This window comes from Dipodomys merriami, unplaced genomic scaffold (genome assembly GCF_024711535.1).
Source record: "Dipodomys merriami isolate MVZ:Mamm:240054 unplaced genomic scaffold, mDipMer1.0.p SCAF_332, whole genome shotgun sequence".
Classification (NCBI taxonomy): Eukaryota; Metazoa; Chordata; class Mammalia; order Rodentia; family Heteromyidae; genus Dipodomys; species Dipodomys merriami.
The window spans coordinates 1,228,015-1,241,398 of record NW_027204849.1 but is presented as its reverse complement, the minus strand read 5'-3'; the positions used below and the strand labels follow the sequence as shown (position 1 = coordinate 1,241,398).

Here is a 13,384-nt window from a genome sequence, read left to right as displayed (position 1 = left end):
GTGCAAGAGCAGGCTGGTTAAAATTCCCTGCTGCCTCCCCCAGTTTCTTTGAAAACCTAAGCTCTCTCATGGGCTGGGAAGGTGGCTCAGTGGTAGAGCGCTTGCCTTACATGCATGAGGCCCTGGGTTCAATTCTTCAGCACCACATAAGCAGAAAAAGACAGAAGTGGCACTGTGGCTCAAGTGGTAGAGGGCTAACCTTGAGCTGAAGAGCTGAGGGACAGTGCCCAGGCCCAGAGTTCAGGCCTACAACCGACAAAGAAAGAAAGAAAGAAAGAAAGAAAGAAAGAAAGAAAGAAAGAAAGAAAGAAAGAAAGAAAGAAAGAAAGAAAGAAAGAAAGAAAGAAAGAAAGAAAGAAAGAAAGAAAACCTAAGCTCTCCACGGCTGAGCTGTGGACATGCCTTCATCTAGTTGCCTAACCGTTAACCCTAATCCCTAACCCTAACTCTAACCCCTAATTCTTACCCTAACCCCAACCCCAACCCCAACCCTCATCTGGTTGCCTGTAGGAAAGCCTTCAACGCTTGGCCTTCTGGGCAGGGCTGAGGTTTCTCTCCTTCACACTGAACTGCATGTCAGGGGCCATGAGTCCGGGAGGCTTTTGCACAGGAGGCAGGGCTGCACCCTCGGGATTGCAGGGTGGGAGGGCATTGGACTTAGCCCACACCTGCCCATGCACACAGCCTGGACAAGGCGCCAGCCCCTCTGTGTCTGAAAGCTGTTATTACCTGTGGGTCATCTTCACCCTTCTTGAGCTGGAAGCCTAAATACTAATTATGATGGTGACCAAAACACCTGTGCCATGCGATACACTAGGTGTCCCTTCATCTGGATGAGTAGAAAATTTCAGGGTAGGAAGAGGGCATGAAATCCCTATTCAGAAAAACAGAATGGAGAGCCACGCTTGGGAGGCACACAAACATTTCAGTAACAAGACAGTTGCTGGCAGCGTGGAGACAGTCCAAGACACCATGGAGAAAGCCTACCAGCCTGGCCCTCTCCCAGGGCGGACTCCCTCACCCTCCCGGCCATAGCTCCTTCCACTCCACAGCTCAGAAGTGGCCAGGACATGACTTCCAGGGGAGCAGAAAGCAGGCTGCATCCCCTTCCTGCTGACAAATGCAAATGAGAGTATTGAGATATGGGGACCCAGCGTAAACAGCGTGCGGCAGCAGCTGTTCATGTCTCTCTGACTCCAGGGTGTTCCTTCAGCATCATGGAGGCCTTTTTGTTACCCCCTTGATCCTTTGCTCAGCAATGCTGGTGAAAACCTCCGGGGAAAACTGTCTCCAAACACATGAGAGAAATATGGGGTCACCTGTCACCCTGGCTATCTGGGAGGCTAAGAGCTGAGGCTCACAGCCTGAATCCAAGCCCACAGAGTAAAATACATGAAATTCTTCAGTTTATCAGCAAAAAGCCAGAAGTAGAGGTGTGGCTCAAGTGGTAGAGCACCCACCTTGAGTTGAGGGACAGTGCAAGGGACAGGCAAGAAGAAAAGGAGGAGAGGAAGAGGAAGAAGGGAAGGAATGAAGGAAGGAATAAAGGAAAAAAGGAAGGGAAGGAGGGAGGGAAGATAAAAAAAGAGAAAAAGCAAGCCAGGCACTGTGGGACAGAGGTGCAGGTCTGGGGCATGGGCAGTGTGTGTCTGGTCAGGCTGCATCTCTATTAGTACCTCATAAGAGTAAAGATGCCAGTGCCTCCTCAGAGACAGGTGTGCACACAGGTAACTTCAGGTGGCTTTGTTTCTCTCTCTCTCTCTCTCTCTCTCTCTCTCTCTCTCTCTCTCTCTCTCCCCCTCTCTCTCTCTCTCTCTCTCTCTCTCTCTCACACACACACACACACACACACAGTCAGCCCTCTGTGGCAAACAATGCTCAGGACATACCCTCTCTCCTTCACTCTGTTCCCGTCTGCACAGACCCCTATGTCAAGGTGTCCCTGCTGTGTGACGGTCGGAGGTTGAAGAAGAAGAAAACCACCATAAAGAAGAACACGCTCAACCCCGTCTACAACGAGGCAGTCATCTTTGACATTCCTCCGGAGAACATGGATCAAGTGAGCCTGCTCATCTCGGTCATGGACTACGACAGGTACGTGCAGCCCAGCCCCAGGGACACGGCTCCTGCCTCCACCCTGGGGCTTCTTGGCCTAGGACCCGGAGTTTGGGGTGCGGGCTCTGCCACCCGAAGGGACTTGAGGGAACCACGCGGGCCTCGGCTTCCCTCCCAGTGGCCTGTTTCCACCCATCGCTTCCCGTTGTCCCAGGTGGCGCCATGACCACTGGCCGTCCTTTAACATGCCTCTCTGGCAAGCCCCACACCTGTGGCTCACGCCTGTCATTCCAGCTACTCAGGAGGCTGAGATCTGAGGAGGACCATTCAGAGCTGGCCTGGACAGGAAAGTCTGTGAGATGCTTATCTAATTAACCAACAAAAAGCTGGGCATGGCTGGAGTTCAAGTAGTTTGGGTTTAGCCCGGAGCATAGAAGCCAAGCAAGGGAATGTAGAAGCCAAGCAAGGACTTAGAACACCACCACCGACAGGATCAGTCCCTACCACCTCGGCCCCGCATAGCCTTAGGCGAATTCTGCCCCAACTCTGCCAGTTGACTAAAAACACATCTTCCTGAACACATTCCTCAGCTCTACTCCTCTGAAGATGGGTCATGGCTGTGTCCTTCCCCTGGGCTCCCACGACTTTCCGCCACCAGGCCCACCACGCCTCCCAGCCCCGGTCCTCTTTGAGGGTGTTTTTTCTCATTTTTTGATTCTGCTCCCCATCAAGGCTGCCTCAAAAACACTGCCCAGCCACTGCCCCTCACGATTCCCTCTCTCCAGCTGTCCCTTAACAGAAGGAGACTGAGATCTGCGCTAATGCCTCGTCCTGGATTTTTTTTTTTCTTTACTGCGGGGACAGTTCTAGGATTTGAACTCTAGGTCTTGCTCTCTTGCCTGGCTTTTTCTGCTCCACACTGCTGCCACTCTACCACTTGAGCTACAGCTCCACTTCTGGCTTTTTTTTTTTTTTTTTTTTGCCAGTCCTGGAGCTTGAACTCTGGGCCTGGGCGCTGACCCTGAGCTTCTTTTGCTCAAGGCTAATGCACTTGAGCCACAGCGCCATGTCCAGCCTTTGAAAGTCGTTTATTGGAGCCTTTTGGACTTTCCTATCCGGGCTGACTTCGAACCACAATGGAGGTAGGATTACAGGCGTGAGCCACCAGCACCTGGCCACTTCTGGAGTTTCACTGGTTAATTGGACACAACAGTTTCTCAATTCATCCGTGTGGGCTGCTTTCGCACCTGTATCCTCAGATCTCAGCCTCCCAGCTAGCTAGGATTACAGGTGTGCCACTGGTGCCTAGCTACAGTCCTGGATTTCGAACACAAGTTCTCAGGCTCCTTGACTAATGTTACTTGAGTGGTAATGGATGCTCTTGCTGAGTGAATAAATCACGGCTGGGGGAGGAGAAATGGCTCTCAGCATTATCTCTCGTTAATGGATTCTCTTCCAGTGCTGCTGTCTCTGGCTATGAAGGGCTGGTCAGGTCACAAGGTGAGAGGCCATTGGTCCCTGGGGTTCCAGGCAAGCCCCTGGCCCTTGCTTATCTCCCTGTGTCTGATGGAGGTCGAGCAGCCTCACAGGCTCTGACCTCCCAGGCCAGCCCAGTGTTGGCCTGTAGCGCTCACCCTTCTGCCCAAGAGCTGCCTGGTGGCCAATGGCGGGGTCTGTCTTCCGCAGAGTGGGCCACAACGAGATCATCGGGGTGTGTGGCGTGGGGACCAGTGCCGAAGGCTTGGGCAGGGACCACTGGAACGAGATGCTGGCCTATCCCCGGAAGCCCATCGCCCACTGGCACTCCCTGGTGGAGGTAAAGAAATCCTTCAAAGAGGTGGGTGAGGCTGCCTGCCCGGCGCGTTGGCCGCTTGGCATTGTGGGCTGAGAATGGCAGCTGTGGGGCATCCGGGGCATCAGCGGGCGGGGCACAGGGTCCCGTGCTCCTCCACATAACGGGCACTGGGGAGACGGAGGCTGCCTGATGGGGCCCCTGACATGGGATGTTTCACAAGCAATCCTGGAGGTTGTCTTGTTTTCTGTTGTTCCGTGTTGGTACTGGGGCCTGTTGGAACTCAGGGCCTGGGCACTGCCCCTGAACTTTTTCACTTATTGCTAGTGCTCTACCACGGCACCACTAACAGCTTTTTGCTAATTAAGTGAAGAGTCTCGTGGACTTTCCTGCCTGATCCTCAGATCTCAGCCTCCTGAGTAGCTAGGATCATGGGTGTGAGCCACCGGCACCCGGCCAATGCTGAGTTCTTAATGGGAAAATTTAAACCTTGAAAAAGCCTTCCCAGCAAGCCACTGCCGGGCCTGAAAGTCTCCTCAGAGCCCCTGAGTTAGTCCTTTAGGATGCACCCCAGAGGGGAGTGAGATCAGAACCTGGGCAGGAACTCCTGCCATCAGAACACCCAGCTCCCCAGGCCCGAGCCAGGCTGAGTTTGGCATTTCCTTTGTGGATAGATGGCAGGTCGACAACTGCCAGAGAGCAGCTCTCTCCTTGCAAGAAAGGCTTCACAATCTCTCCGGAGAGGCACTGCTGTCTAGTGGAGTCCCCAGCCAGGCTGGCAGAGGCTGTGGCTCCATTTTTGCCCTCTCCTGGCTTGCTATGCATGCTCCTGGCTTGCTATGTACGCTGGAGCCCAGGGCTTCTCCTCCACTGTCAGGAAAACATCCCTTTAGCTGGGCACCAGTGGCTCCTGCCTATAATCTCAACTACTCAGGAGACTGAGATCCAAGGATTGCAGTTCAGAGCTTGAGCAGGAAAGTTTGTGAGATGCTCATCTTCAATTAACCAGCAAAAAGCCAGAAATGAAGCTGTGGTTCAAGTGGTAGAACACCAACCTGCAGTGAAAAAGCTAAAGGACAGCACTCAGATCCTGAATTCAAGCCTTAGTACTGGCATGCACACACGCACGCACCACAAAGAAGATAGAGGAGGAGGAAGGAAGGAGGGAGAGAGGGAGGGAGGGGGAGGGAGAGAGGGAGGGAGGGAAGAAGGAAGGAAGGAAGGAAGGAAGGAAGGAAGGAAGGAAGGAAGGAAGGAAGGAAGGAAGGAAGGAAAATGTCTCTTTGAGTGACATCAATGCTTGTCCCACTTGCCACCTGACCAATTTAGATCCTGTGGTCATAGCCTTGGTGAGCTCTTAGCCTGCATTTCTCGGGTAGATTGGGTCCAGGTAGTCAGACCAGGCTGAGCCTCTGCTTCGAATCACAGCCCTGTCTACATAAAAAGCTAGGTGCTGTACAGAACCCCATAGAGAATCGAATACCAAAACAAAGGCCTTTTTTGTTTAGGTGCTGGTGCTTGGGCTTGAACTCAGGGTCTGGGTGCTGTCCTTGAGCTCAAACCTGGTGCTGTACCACTTGAGCCACTGCGCCACTTCTGACTCTTTTTTTGGTAGTTTTAGTGCAGATAAGAGTCTCACGGACTTTCCTACCCAGGCTGGCTTGGAACTACGATCCTCAGACCTCAGCCTCCTGAGTAGCTGGGATGATAGGCGTGAGCCACCTGCACCTGGCAAAAAAGAGTGTTTGGTGGGCATGGGGCCCTTCCACCAAAGCTTAAAGCAGAGGTGCCTTTAAAAAGTGCAGCAGAAAATGTCCACCCAGCCAAGGACCCCAGGGCCATTCTCAGCCCCCCCACCCCGACTCCAGCCCTGGATGAGGCTGCTGCACAGCCCTGTGTGTCATGAGCCCAGCTAGCAGCCCTGGGCAGGCTGCAGCCAGCCTTCAGTCCTCAGCATCTGTTGAGGGGGCTTTGAGGGTGGGCATGGGACTGTGAGAGTCCAGGCGGCCGCTGCCCACCCCAGGCTTTGACTTTGGGTTGGTGAGGGGTAGGCCCGTCCCCTCACCTTTCCCAGGCCCAGAGCTGCAAGGGGCTGGCTGCCTTCCTTGACACACGGGGCAGACCCTGCACCCCTGATGTCTGGCTAGCCTCAGCAAAGGAAGCGTGTAGCAGGAGAAATGGAGCGCGGCACGCTCTGGTGCCAGGCCTGGGCCCCCAGGATCCTGATAAGTGCAATCTAATTAGTCCACATAATTGATTCCAAGTCTGTGTCTTTGAGAACTCTGACTCACTCTTCTTGACAAAAGAGAAAGATAAAGTAGAATAGAGCCCTTGAAAATGAATATTTGGTGAGGCAGTCGAGTTAACGGTCCGCAGAAAACAAAAAGATTAAATTGATTCATATCCCTCGGCTTTACTTTTTTTCATCACCTGGCCCTGGAGTGAGCGATTGAGTGTGCACAGGACTGCCCCCCCTTCACACACACATTTCCTCCTCCTATGATCATTTCTCTGCACAAAGAAGCTGAAAATGACATCCGTCTTGGCGATGGAGGATTTCAGCAGTAGGGACTGGTATGCAGTCTTCATGGACACTTTTATTAAAATGCATCTATACATCTAGGTGAGGGCTTGCGGTTCACACCTGTAGCCCTAACTGCTCAGGAGGCTGAGCTGTGAGGACTACGATTTGCAGCCAGCCTGGGTAGGAAGTCTGTGAGACTCTTATCTCCCATTAACCAGTAAATAACTGGAAGTGCAGTTGTGGCTTAAGTGGCAGAGTGCTAGCCAGGGGCAGAAAAGCCAGGTAAGGATAGCGCAAGGCCCTGGGTTCAAGCCCCAGTACACTAACACACACACACACACACACACACACACACACACACACACACACACACACACACACACACACACACACACACACACACACACACACACACACACACACACACACACACACACACACACACACACCTCAGCCGGCTAACATGAACTAACACTCCTGTGTGTTCACATAGCACTCTGTGTCCTCAACTGTCCTCACTGCTCACCTGCCTCCTCTTTGCTCAGTCCTGACACTAAGAGCCTTGCTCCTGGAGGTTGGATCTCCCTCCCAGCCGCACCATCCATAAAGAAATCTCCTCCAGCCAGGCACTGGTGGCTCACGCCTGTAATCCTAGCTACTCAGGAGGCTGAGATCTGAGGATCGCGGTTCAAAGCCAGCCCGGGCAGGAGAGACCGTGAGACTCCTATCTCCAATAAACCACCAGAAAACCGGAAGTGGCGCTGTGGCTCAAGTGGTAGAGCGCTCACCTTGAGCTGAAGAGCTGAGGGACAGCGCCCAGGCTCAGAGTTCAAGCCCCACGACCGACAAAAAAAAAAAAGAAAAAAGAAATCTCCTCCAGTGCCAAGAAGATAAATGACCTCATATCTGTAAAGCACTCCGTGTGTATCTTGTACCTTTCCTAGCTGAGTTTCAAGTGCTGTGATCATTTCTCTTTTTATTAATAAGAATAGAGGGCATCAAACTGGCTTGCCTGTTAGGGGTTTAAAATAAGGTTGAGGGAAACAAATTCATTGAGAAAGTATTTTCCCCTGCTGGGATCTCCTGTGAATAAAAATGCATTAAGCCAGATCCAGCACCTGCCCAGCTACGTACCAGCCCATTTCTTCCTACGTTCCTCCTTGGCGAGGTGCGGCCATCATCCATGTTTCCACACGCAGAGCCGGGTGGCTGGGCTCCTCTCCAGCTTTATTGCCAGGGGCCACGTTCAGATCGCCTGCTGTAGATTTCTGTGTGGGTCATGGCTGCGGCTTGGCCTCAGGACCTTGCGCTCTTGCTTAGTTTTTTTTTTTTGGCTGATACTGATGCTCTCCACTTGAGCCATCGCTCCACTTCTGACTTTTTGCTGGTTCATTGGAGATTAAGAATCTCATAGACTTTCCCACCCCGGCTGGCTTTGAACCACAATCCTCAGTGTTATCCCCAGAATTTGCTAGGATGTCGGGTGTGAGCTGTGGCCCTGGCTTTCCATAAATTTTACATTTCAACAGACCGTAGCACACAGCTGCCTGGGAACAGTAACCTTCCTGTTGGTGGGGGACAGGGTCTCTGATTTCCCAGAGCCACCTGGGTGTGTATTCTAGAATTATCCACCTCTCCATTCATGCACTAAGCTCCTCCCTTGGTTTATCATCACAGGAAAACTTGAGGCCTTAGCCGACAGTCCATGTTCTTTCTCCATTCATTCCAGATAAACAGTTACGCTCTGTGCGGCTACCCTGCGAGGAGTATAGGACAGAGGTGCTTTGTGTAGCATTTTGTAGCATTTTGTGTTTCCCGCTCTGGGCTGGACAGTTGATCCAGTTGTCTCTGTGGCCTGTGATCTGGAGAGGAGCCAGCAGTGACCGGGTGCCTCTTGCTGACCATCGAAGGCGGTCACCTAGCTCCACACAGCAGGATCTGCTGGCGAGAGCATTCCTCACGGTCTCACGCCACCTCAGGGTGTGCAGACTTGAGGCAGAAGGCCCAGGGGCCCAGGGGCCAGGCACTTATTGATTGCCCGTATCTCACCAGGGAACCCCTCGGTTGTGATTTCATTCACGCGGACGCTGCAAGCAGAGGGACTGCACCGGAGTTAGGAGTAAGTACCTGGAGTCAGGCCATTGGTTGCGCTTCATCTCCTCCCTCCCCGCAGCTCCCGCCGCACCGTGGCAGGATGGAGCGGAAGGGGCCAGAAGACCTGGCTCTGTGGCCAGGCTCTCTCTGCTCCTCACTGGCCGTCTCAACCTCTGTGTCTTTGTTTTCTTACCTGTAAGAGAGCAGGCAGGCTTTCCACGCGCCAGTGCTAGGGCTTGAACTCAGGGTCTGGGCGCTGTCCCTTAGCTTTTTCACTCAAGGCTGGCGCTCTACACGCTTGAGCCACAGCACCACTTTGGGTTTTCTGGTGGTTCATTGGAGATAAGAGTCTCATGGGCTTTCCTGTCTGGGCTGGCTTTGAAACACGATCCTCAGATCTCAGTCTGCCGAGTAGCTGGGATGACAGGTGTGAGCCACCACTCACTCCCGGCCCCCTCCAGTCTGGCCCAGTGGGATTGGGCAGGTCTAGGTCACGTGATGGCAGCCGAGGCTCAGCTGTGAGCCTTCAGGCTGGTGTGCTCAGGAAGTGTGAAGGCCCCTGAGGGGAGCGTGGAGGCTGAGCTTGGGGCTGCGGCTGGGCGTTGTCCTGCCGGTCTGGCATCTCCTTGGCTCTGTGGCTGTTCCCTGGGTGACAGAAGGTTTACCCTCAGATAGCTTAGCTCTGTCTAGACATAGCTGCCAGACGCCGTCCATCCTCCTGCGTCCAAACCCAAGCTGCATAAACCCAAGCCCACCCTTCCCCAGGCGAGATGAGAGGCGGGAGGACCATCTGACCACTTACCCGAGCTCTGTCTCCCTCCTCCCCCCCCCACAACATGGACAGGAGTTGCAGGGGAAGACACTGGCTCTGCGAACCTAGGCCACCCCCAGACAGGTCAAGAACATTCCAGGACTGAGTTCCTTGCCCTGGAGACGGGGCGGGGCAGGGCCTGGATTTTCCACTCCAGGCTCCAGCCCATCAGTCCCGGAGCTCCTGTCCATCACGCATCACCATGTGTACTTCCACAGTGGGCTAGAGGCCTGCAGGGGGCATGGGTCTGCGAGGAGAAAGCTGAGGAGAAAGAAGAAGGGCCGCCTCCCTCCCCTCCCTCCCCCTGCAAACCAGGTGCAAATACTGGAGCACATATCAAGACTGGAGAGCCAAGGCTCTCCGGGGGTTCTCTGTGGCACTAACGGCTGCCAGACAAACTGCAAATAATTCTTGCGTGGGATCGGGGCCATGAAGCCTCACTCCACACACTGGTAGCGTCATCTGTTCACAGCAAGAACAGTGCTAGACTTGCACTGAAATGGTCCACCACGGCAGCTCCTTAACACACGCACATGCACACACGTGGGTACATACACACATGCACACATGCAGTACACATGCATGCATGCACACATGCACACACACCACATTGTGAAGAAAGCCAGACAAGGCACTCCCAGCCTTCCTCCCAATTCTGCACAGCGGACAGCAAATCCATGTTGCTTGCGAGGAGCCCAGGGCATAGCCAGGGTGGGGTTGGAGTGGAAGCGTTAGCTCAATGGCTGTCGGTAACTGGGTTTCCTCCTCTGCAGTGGCAGGGCCGAGCTGCCAGCTTCGACAGCGAGAGTTCGAGCCCATCGCCAAAGCCGCCTCTGACGCCATGAGGGCGGCCGCACCGCGCCGCCCACTCCCCCGTGTCCTGTCTGCACTCGCCAGTGTCAGCGTCTAAGCGGTGTCTATGCAGCTGCTCCTGGCAGCACTGGCCCGACATCCATCCTGCGGCTAGATCCGTCCTCGTCTTTCCTGTCTCCCAAGGTGATGTTGTTGTGGTTTTTGACTTTGTATGGGTCTAATGTCAAGACAAGAAGAAATAAACAAATGGGTGACTAACAAAAAACTAATGAGTAGAGGGGGAAATGCCAAGGATGGAGAGCCAGAAGCTGGTTCTAGAAAACCAGATGAAAATAGCAAGCCGACTGTCTAGAAGAGCAGACTGACTGCCTGAAATTTTGTCTCCACCAAGCTCTACGACCCTGGAGAAGGAAGCAGTGGGTGTGGCCATGGCTGCAGTGGGTGTGGCCATGACTGTAGTAGGTGTGGCCATGGCTGCAGTGGGTGGAGCCATAGCTGCAGTAGGTGGGGCTATGACTATTTTCAGCACCCCACAGGGATATACAGATGCTCCAAAGACCTTCACAAGGCCAACATCAGCTTCAAGCCTCTGTTGGTGTGACACAAGCCAAAATCTCAACTCCTGATGTGCTGACATGGCAAGACTTCTGCAGCGTGTGGGTCTCCTCAGCTTTTTTCATCAACTAGAAACATCTTGATTCCTTCCTCACATTCTTCAGGAATGATCCTGCTTAAACTAATCTCACCATAGGTTTTCTGACGACTCACCGCAGTTAATAATGGCTCATGTTTGAAGGCAGGCTCTCCATTCTTGAAAATAACTTTTATCATGAAGAAAGCTAGGTACATATTTCAGGATGATTTATGTGTTATGCATAGCTTTTTAATTCCATGAAGTATCAAACAGCTGTCTTAAACGCCTAAACAGATAAAAGGAAACAAATCTAGATGAAGTGTTCATTTCTGAAGGAGGACTTTGGAACTCTAAGCCACAGACTGGATCTCTCTGGGAAGAACATCTTCTTGGTTAAAACCAATCAGCCTGAGCTTATTTCAGCTCCACAAACTCTGGGACAATTCTCATCTTAAACTTCAGTTCCATGACATATTAAGTATTCTGTGTTGTTTTAGTACTGGTGTTTTGTTTTACCTTTAGGTCTCTACCGTAGGCCAAGTTTACTTTAGGAAAAAAAAAAGTTTGAACTCTTCTGTATTGTAATAGCACATTCCTACAGTGCGAACGGTGGTGTTCGGGCCAAGGCCTCTGTCAGTCTTAACCCTCTGCCCTGGTAGGCACATAGGGGTGGTTTCCACCTCAACTTGAGACCCCATAGTGCCCCTTTCCGGAGCTGTGTGTAGAACTCACTCGTAGCCACTCAACTGGCAAACCCCTTCTTTCAACAATGGAATATCAAGAGCATAAACACTATCCACACACCTTGTGTCTTACTCTTTATATGTGTTATGTGCTGTAGGACAAGCGACCTAATTAAGCAACTCTCACTTGAAGCCAAGTGATCTGGTTTCTCCACTGCTAAAACCTGAGGTAGTGTCTGCTTCCTAATGTGATGAGGTTGGGTATGAGCCAGCGGGATAAGGTGGTGGTAAGAAAACTTTTCCTGGAGAAAAGTAAGTGTCGATAAATCTAGACTCCTCTGTGTATGAGCCTGGGGCTAGAGACTAATGTATGGAGATAACTTTCCTCCCCAAATGTCTTGTGAAGGACAGGCCTTCTGAGTCAGGCAGCCCTGGAAGAACACACTCACATCCTGACAAGACTCCCAGCAGGTGACACACTTCATCACGCTTCTCCACTGTAGACCCAGGCGGCCACCTCAGGGTTGCCTCTAGGAAGGAGACAACTGTATTTCAGAAGGATCCTGGAGGTTAGTGTGAGAGGATCCTTCCAGAAGTCATCTGTCAGCCCTCAGGCAGGGGAGGGCGCCCTTCGTTGTCGGCAGAAGGGTGCAGTCAGCGCAGATCTCAATGTTGCCATCCTCCTGCTGTCCACGTAGCTCTCTCCCTTGAGTAAGCATCCCAGCTTCAGAAAATCGCCACCAGAACAGATCACAGCCAGCCCCTCTACCACCCCAACATCTGCCCATCTTGATACCTTCCCACAGGAGTGGGGGCCTCCTGGGAAGGTTCTAGTTCCTGAGCCCTGAGGCCCCCCCCCACCCCGCCTCATCTGTCCCAAGGGAGACCAGCCCTGGTGCTGAAGTTCAACTGGTGCATGAATCACTGTTCATCTCATTACCCAACAAAGCATCTGCCCTGTGCACAGGAGAAGAAACTGAAACAGAAAGAGAAGAAACATATTCAAAGTGTGTTCACCTGTCAGCTTCCTCTGCCAGGAGAAAGTCCTTGTGCAGTGGTTGTGAGCTTTGCCAAAGTTGTGACAGGGATCCTGCACATAGACTTATTATATTATTATTATTTGCTAGTCCTGGGGCTTGAGTTCAGGGCCTAAGTGCTGTCCTTGAGCTTTTGTTTTTGCTCAAGGCTAGCACTCTACCACTTCAGCCACAGCTCCACTTCCAGCATGTTGGTGGTTCATGGTAGATATGAGTATCGTGGGCTTTCCTACCAGGGCTTGGAAGCACAATCCTCGGATTCCACCCTCCTGAGGGGCTGTGATTGTGGAGCAAACCACCAGCGCCCAGCTGTGATTATGGAACGAACCACCAGCACCCAGCTCGCACACACATTTTTATTTAAAGGAAAGAAAGAGAATAGGAAAGAAAGAACAGAACAGAAAAGCAAAGTTTCTTTCCCATTTTGTGGAAGTATTTCTGGGTAGAAAGATGCCCCTCCCCTCTGTTAATGAATGGAATTACTGCTTTGTGTCTTCTCATCCCTGTCAAAGCCTGGAGTTTTTATTCAATTAAATTTCTGTTTCTTGCCCAGTTCTCTTGTCATTCCACGTTCTTGAGAGTCTGCAGGCCGTGTACGTGGCATCCTGCAAAGCTTTTGACTTTGTCTTCCTCTGTATCACAGCCACCTCCATCCTGTGAAGGTGGGTGGGGGAGAGGACACCTGTGCAGCACAGGCTGGAATCCAAAGCGTTTGGGCCTCAGGACGGGGTTGCTCCAAAGCCCCTCTGGGTACACCTGAGCACACCTCACAACTGAGCACACCTCACAACTGAGCACACCTCACAACTGAGCACACCTCGTACCTGAGCACATCACTTCCTCCCACCAGGAAGAATTCTGCAATGCTGACCACACACAACCTGCAGACTTGACATTTAAAAGAGCTTCCATTCACAGGCTCTCCTCCCTACTCACCCCTT

At 52.4% G+C, this 13,384-nt stretch overlaps 1 protein-coding gene across 1 annotated transcript; it reads left to right on the top strand.

Moving 5' to 3' along the window:
* Positions 1–1,922: 1,922 nt before the first annotated feature.
* On the top strand, positions 1,923–12,987 carry LOC138803093 (synaptotagmin-6-like; the record flags this gene model as incomplete). Its single annotated transcript, XM_069986932.1, has 3 exons — positions 1,923–2,094; positions 3,742–3,892; positions 10,050–12,987. Coding segments are annotated over 3 exons (395 nt in total), but the record flags the coding sequence as incomplete, so codon positions are not given.
* Positions 12,988–13,384: the final 397 nt, after the last annotated feature.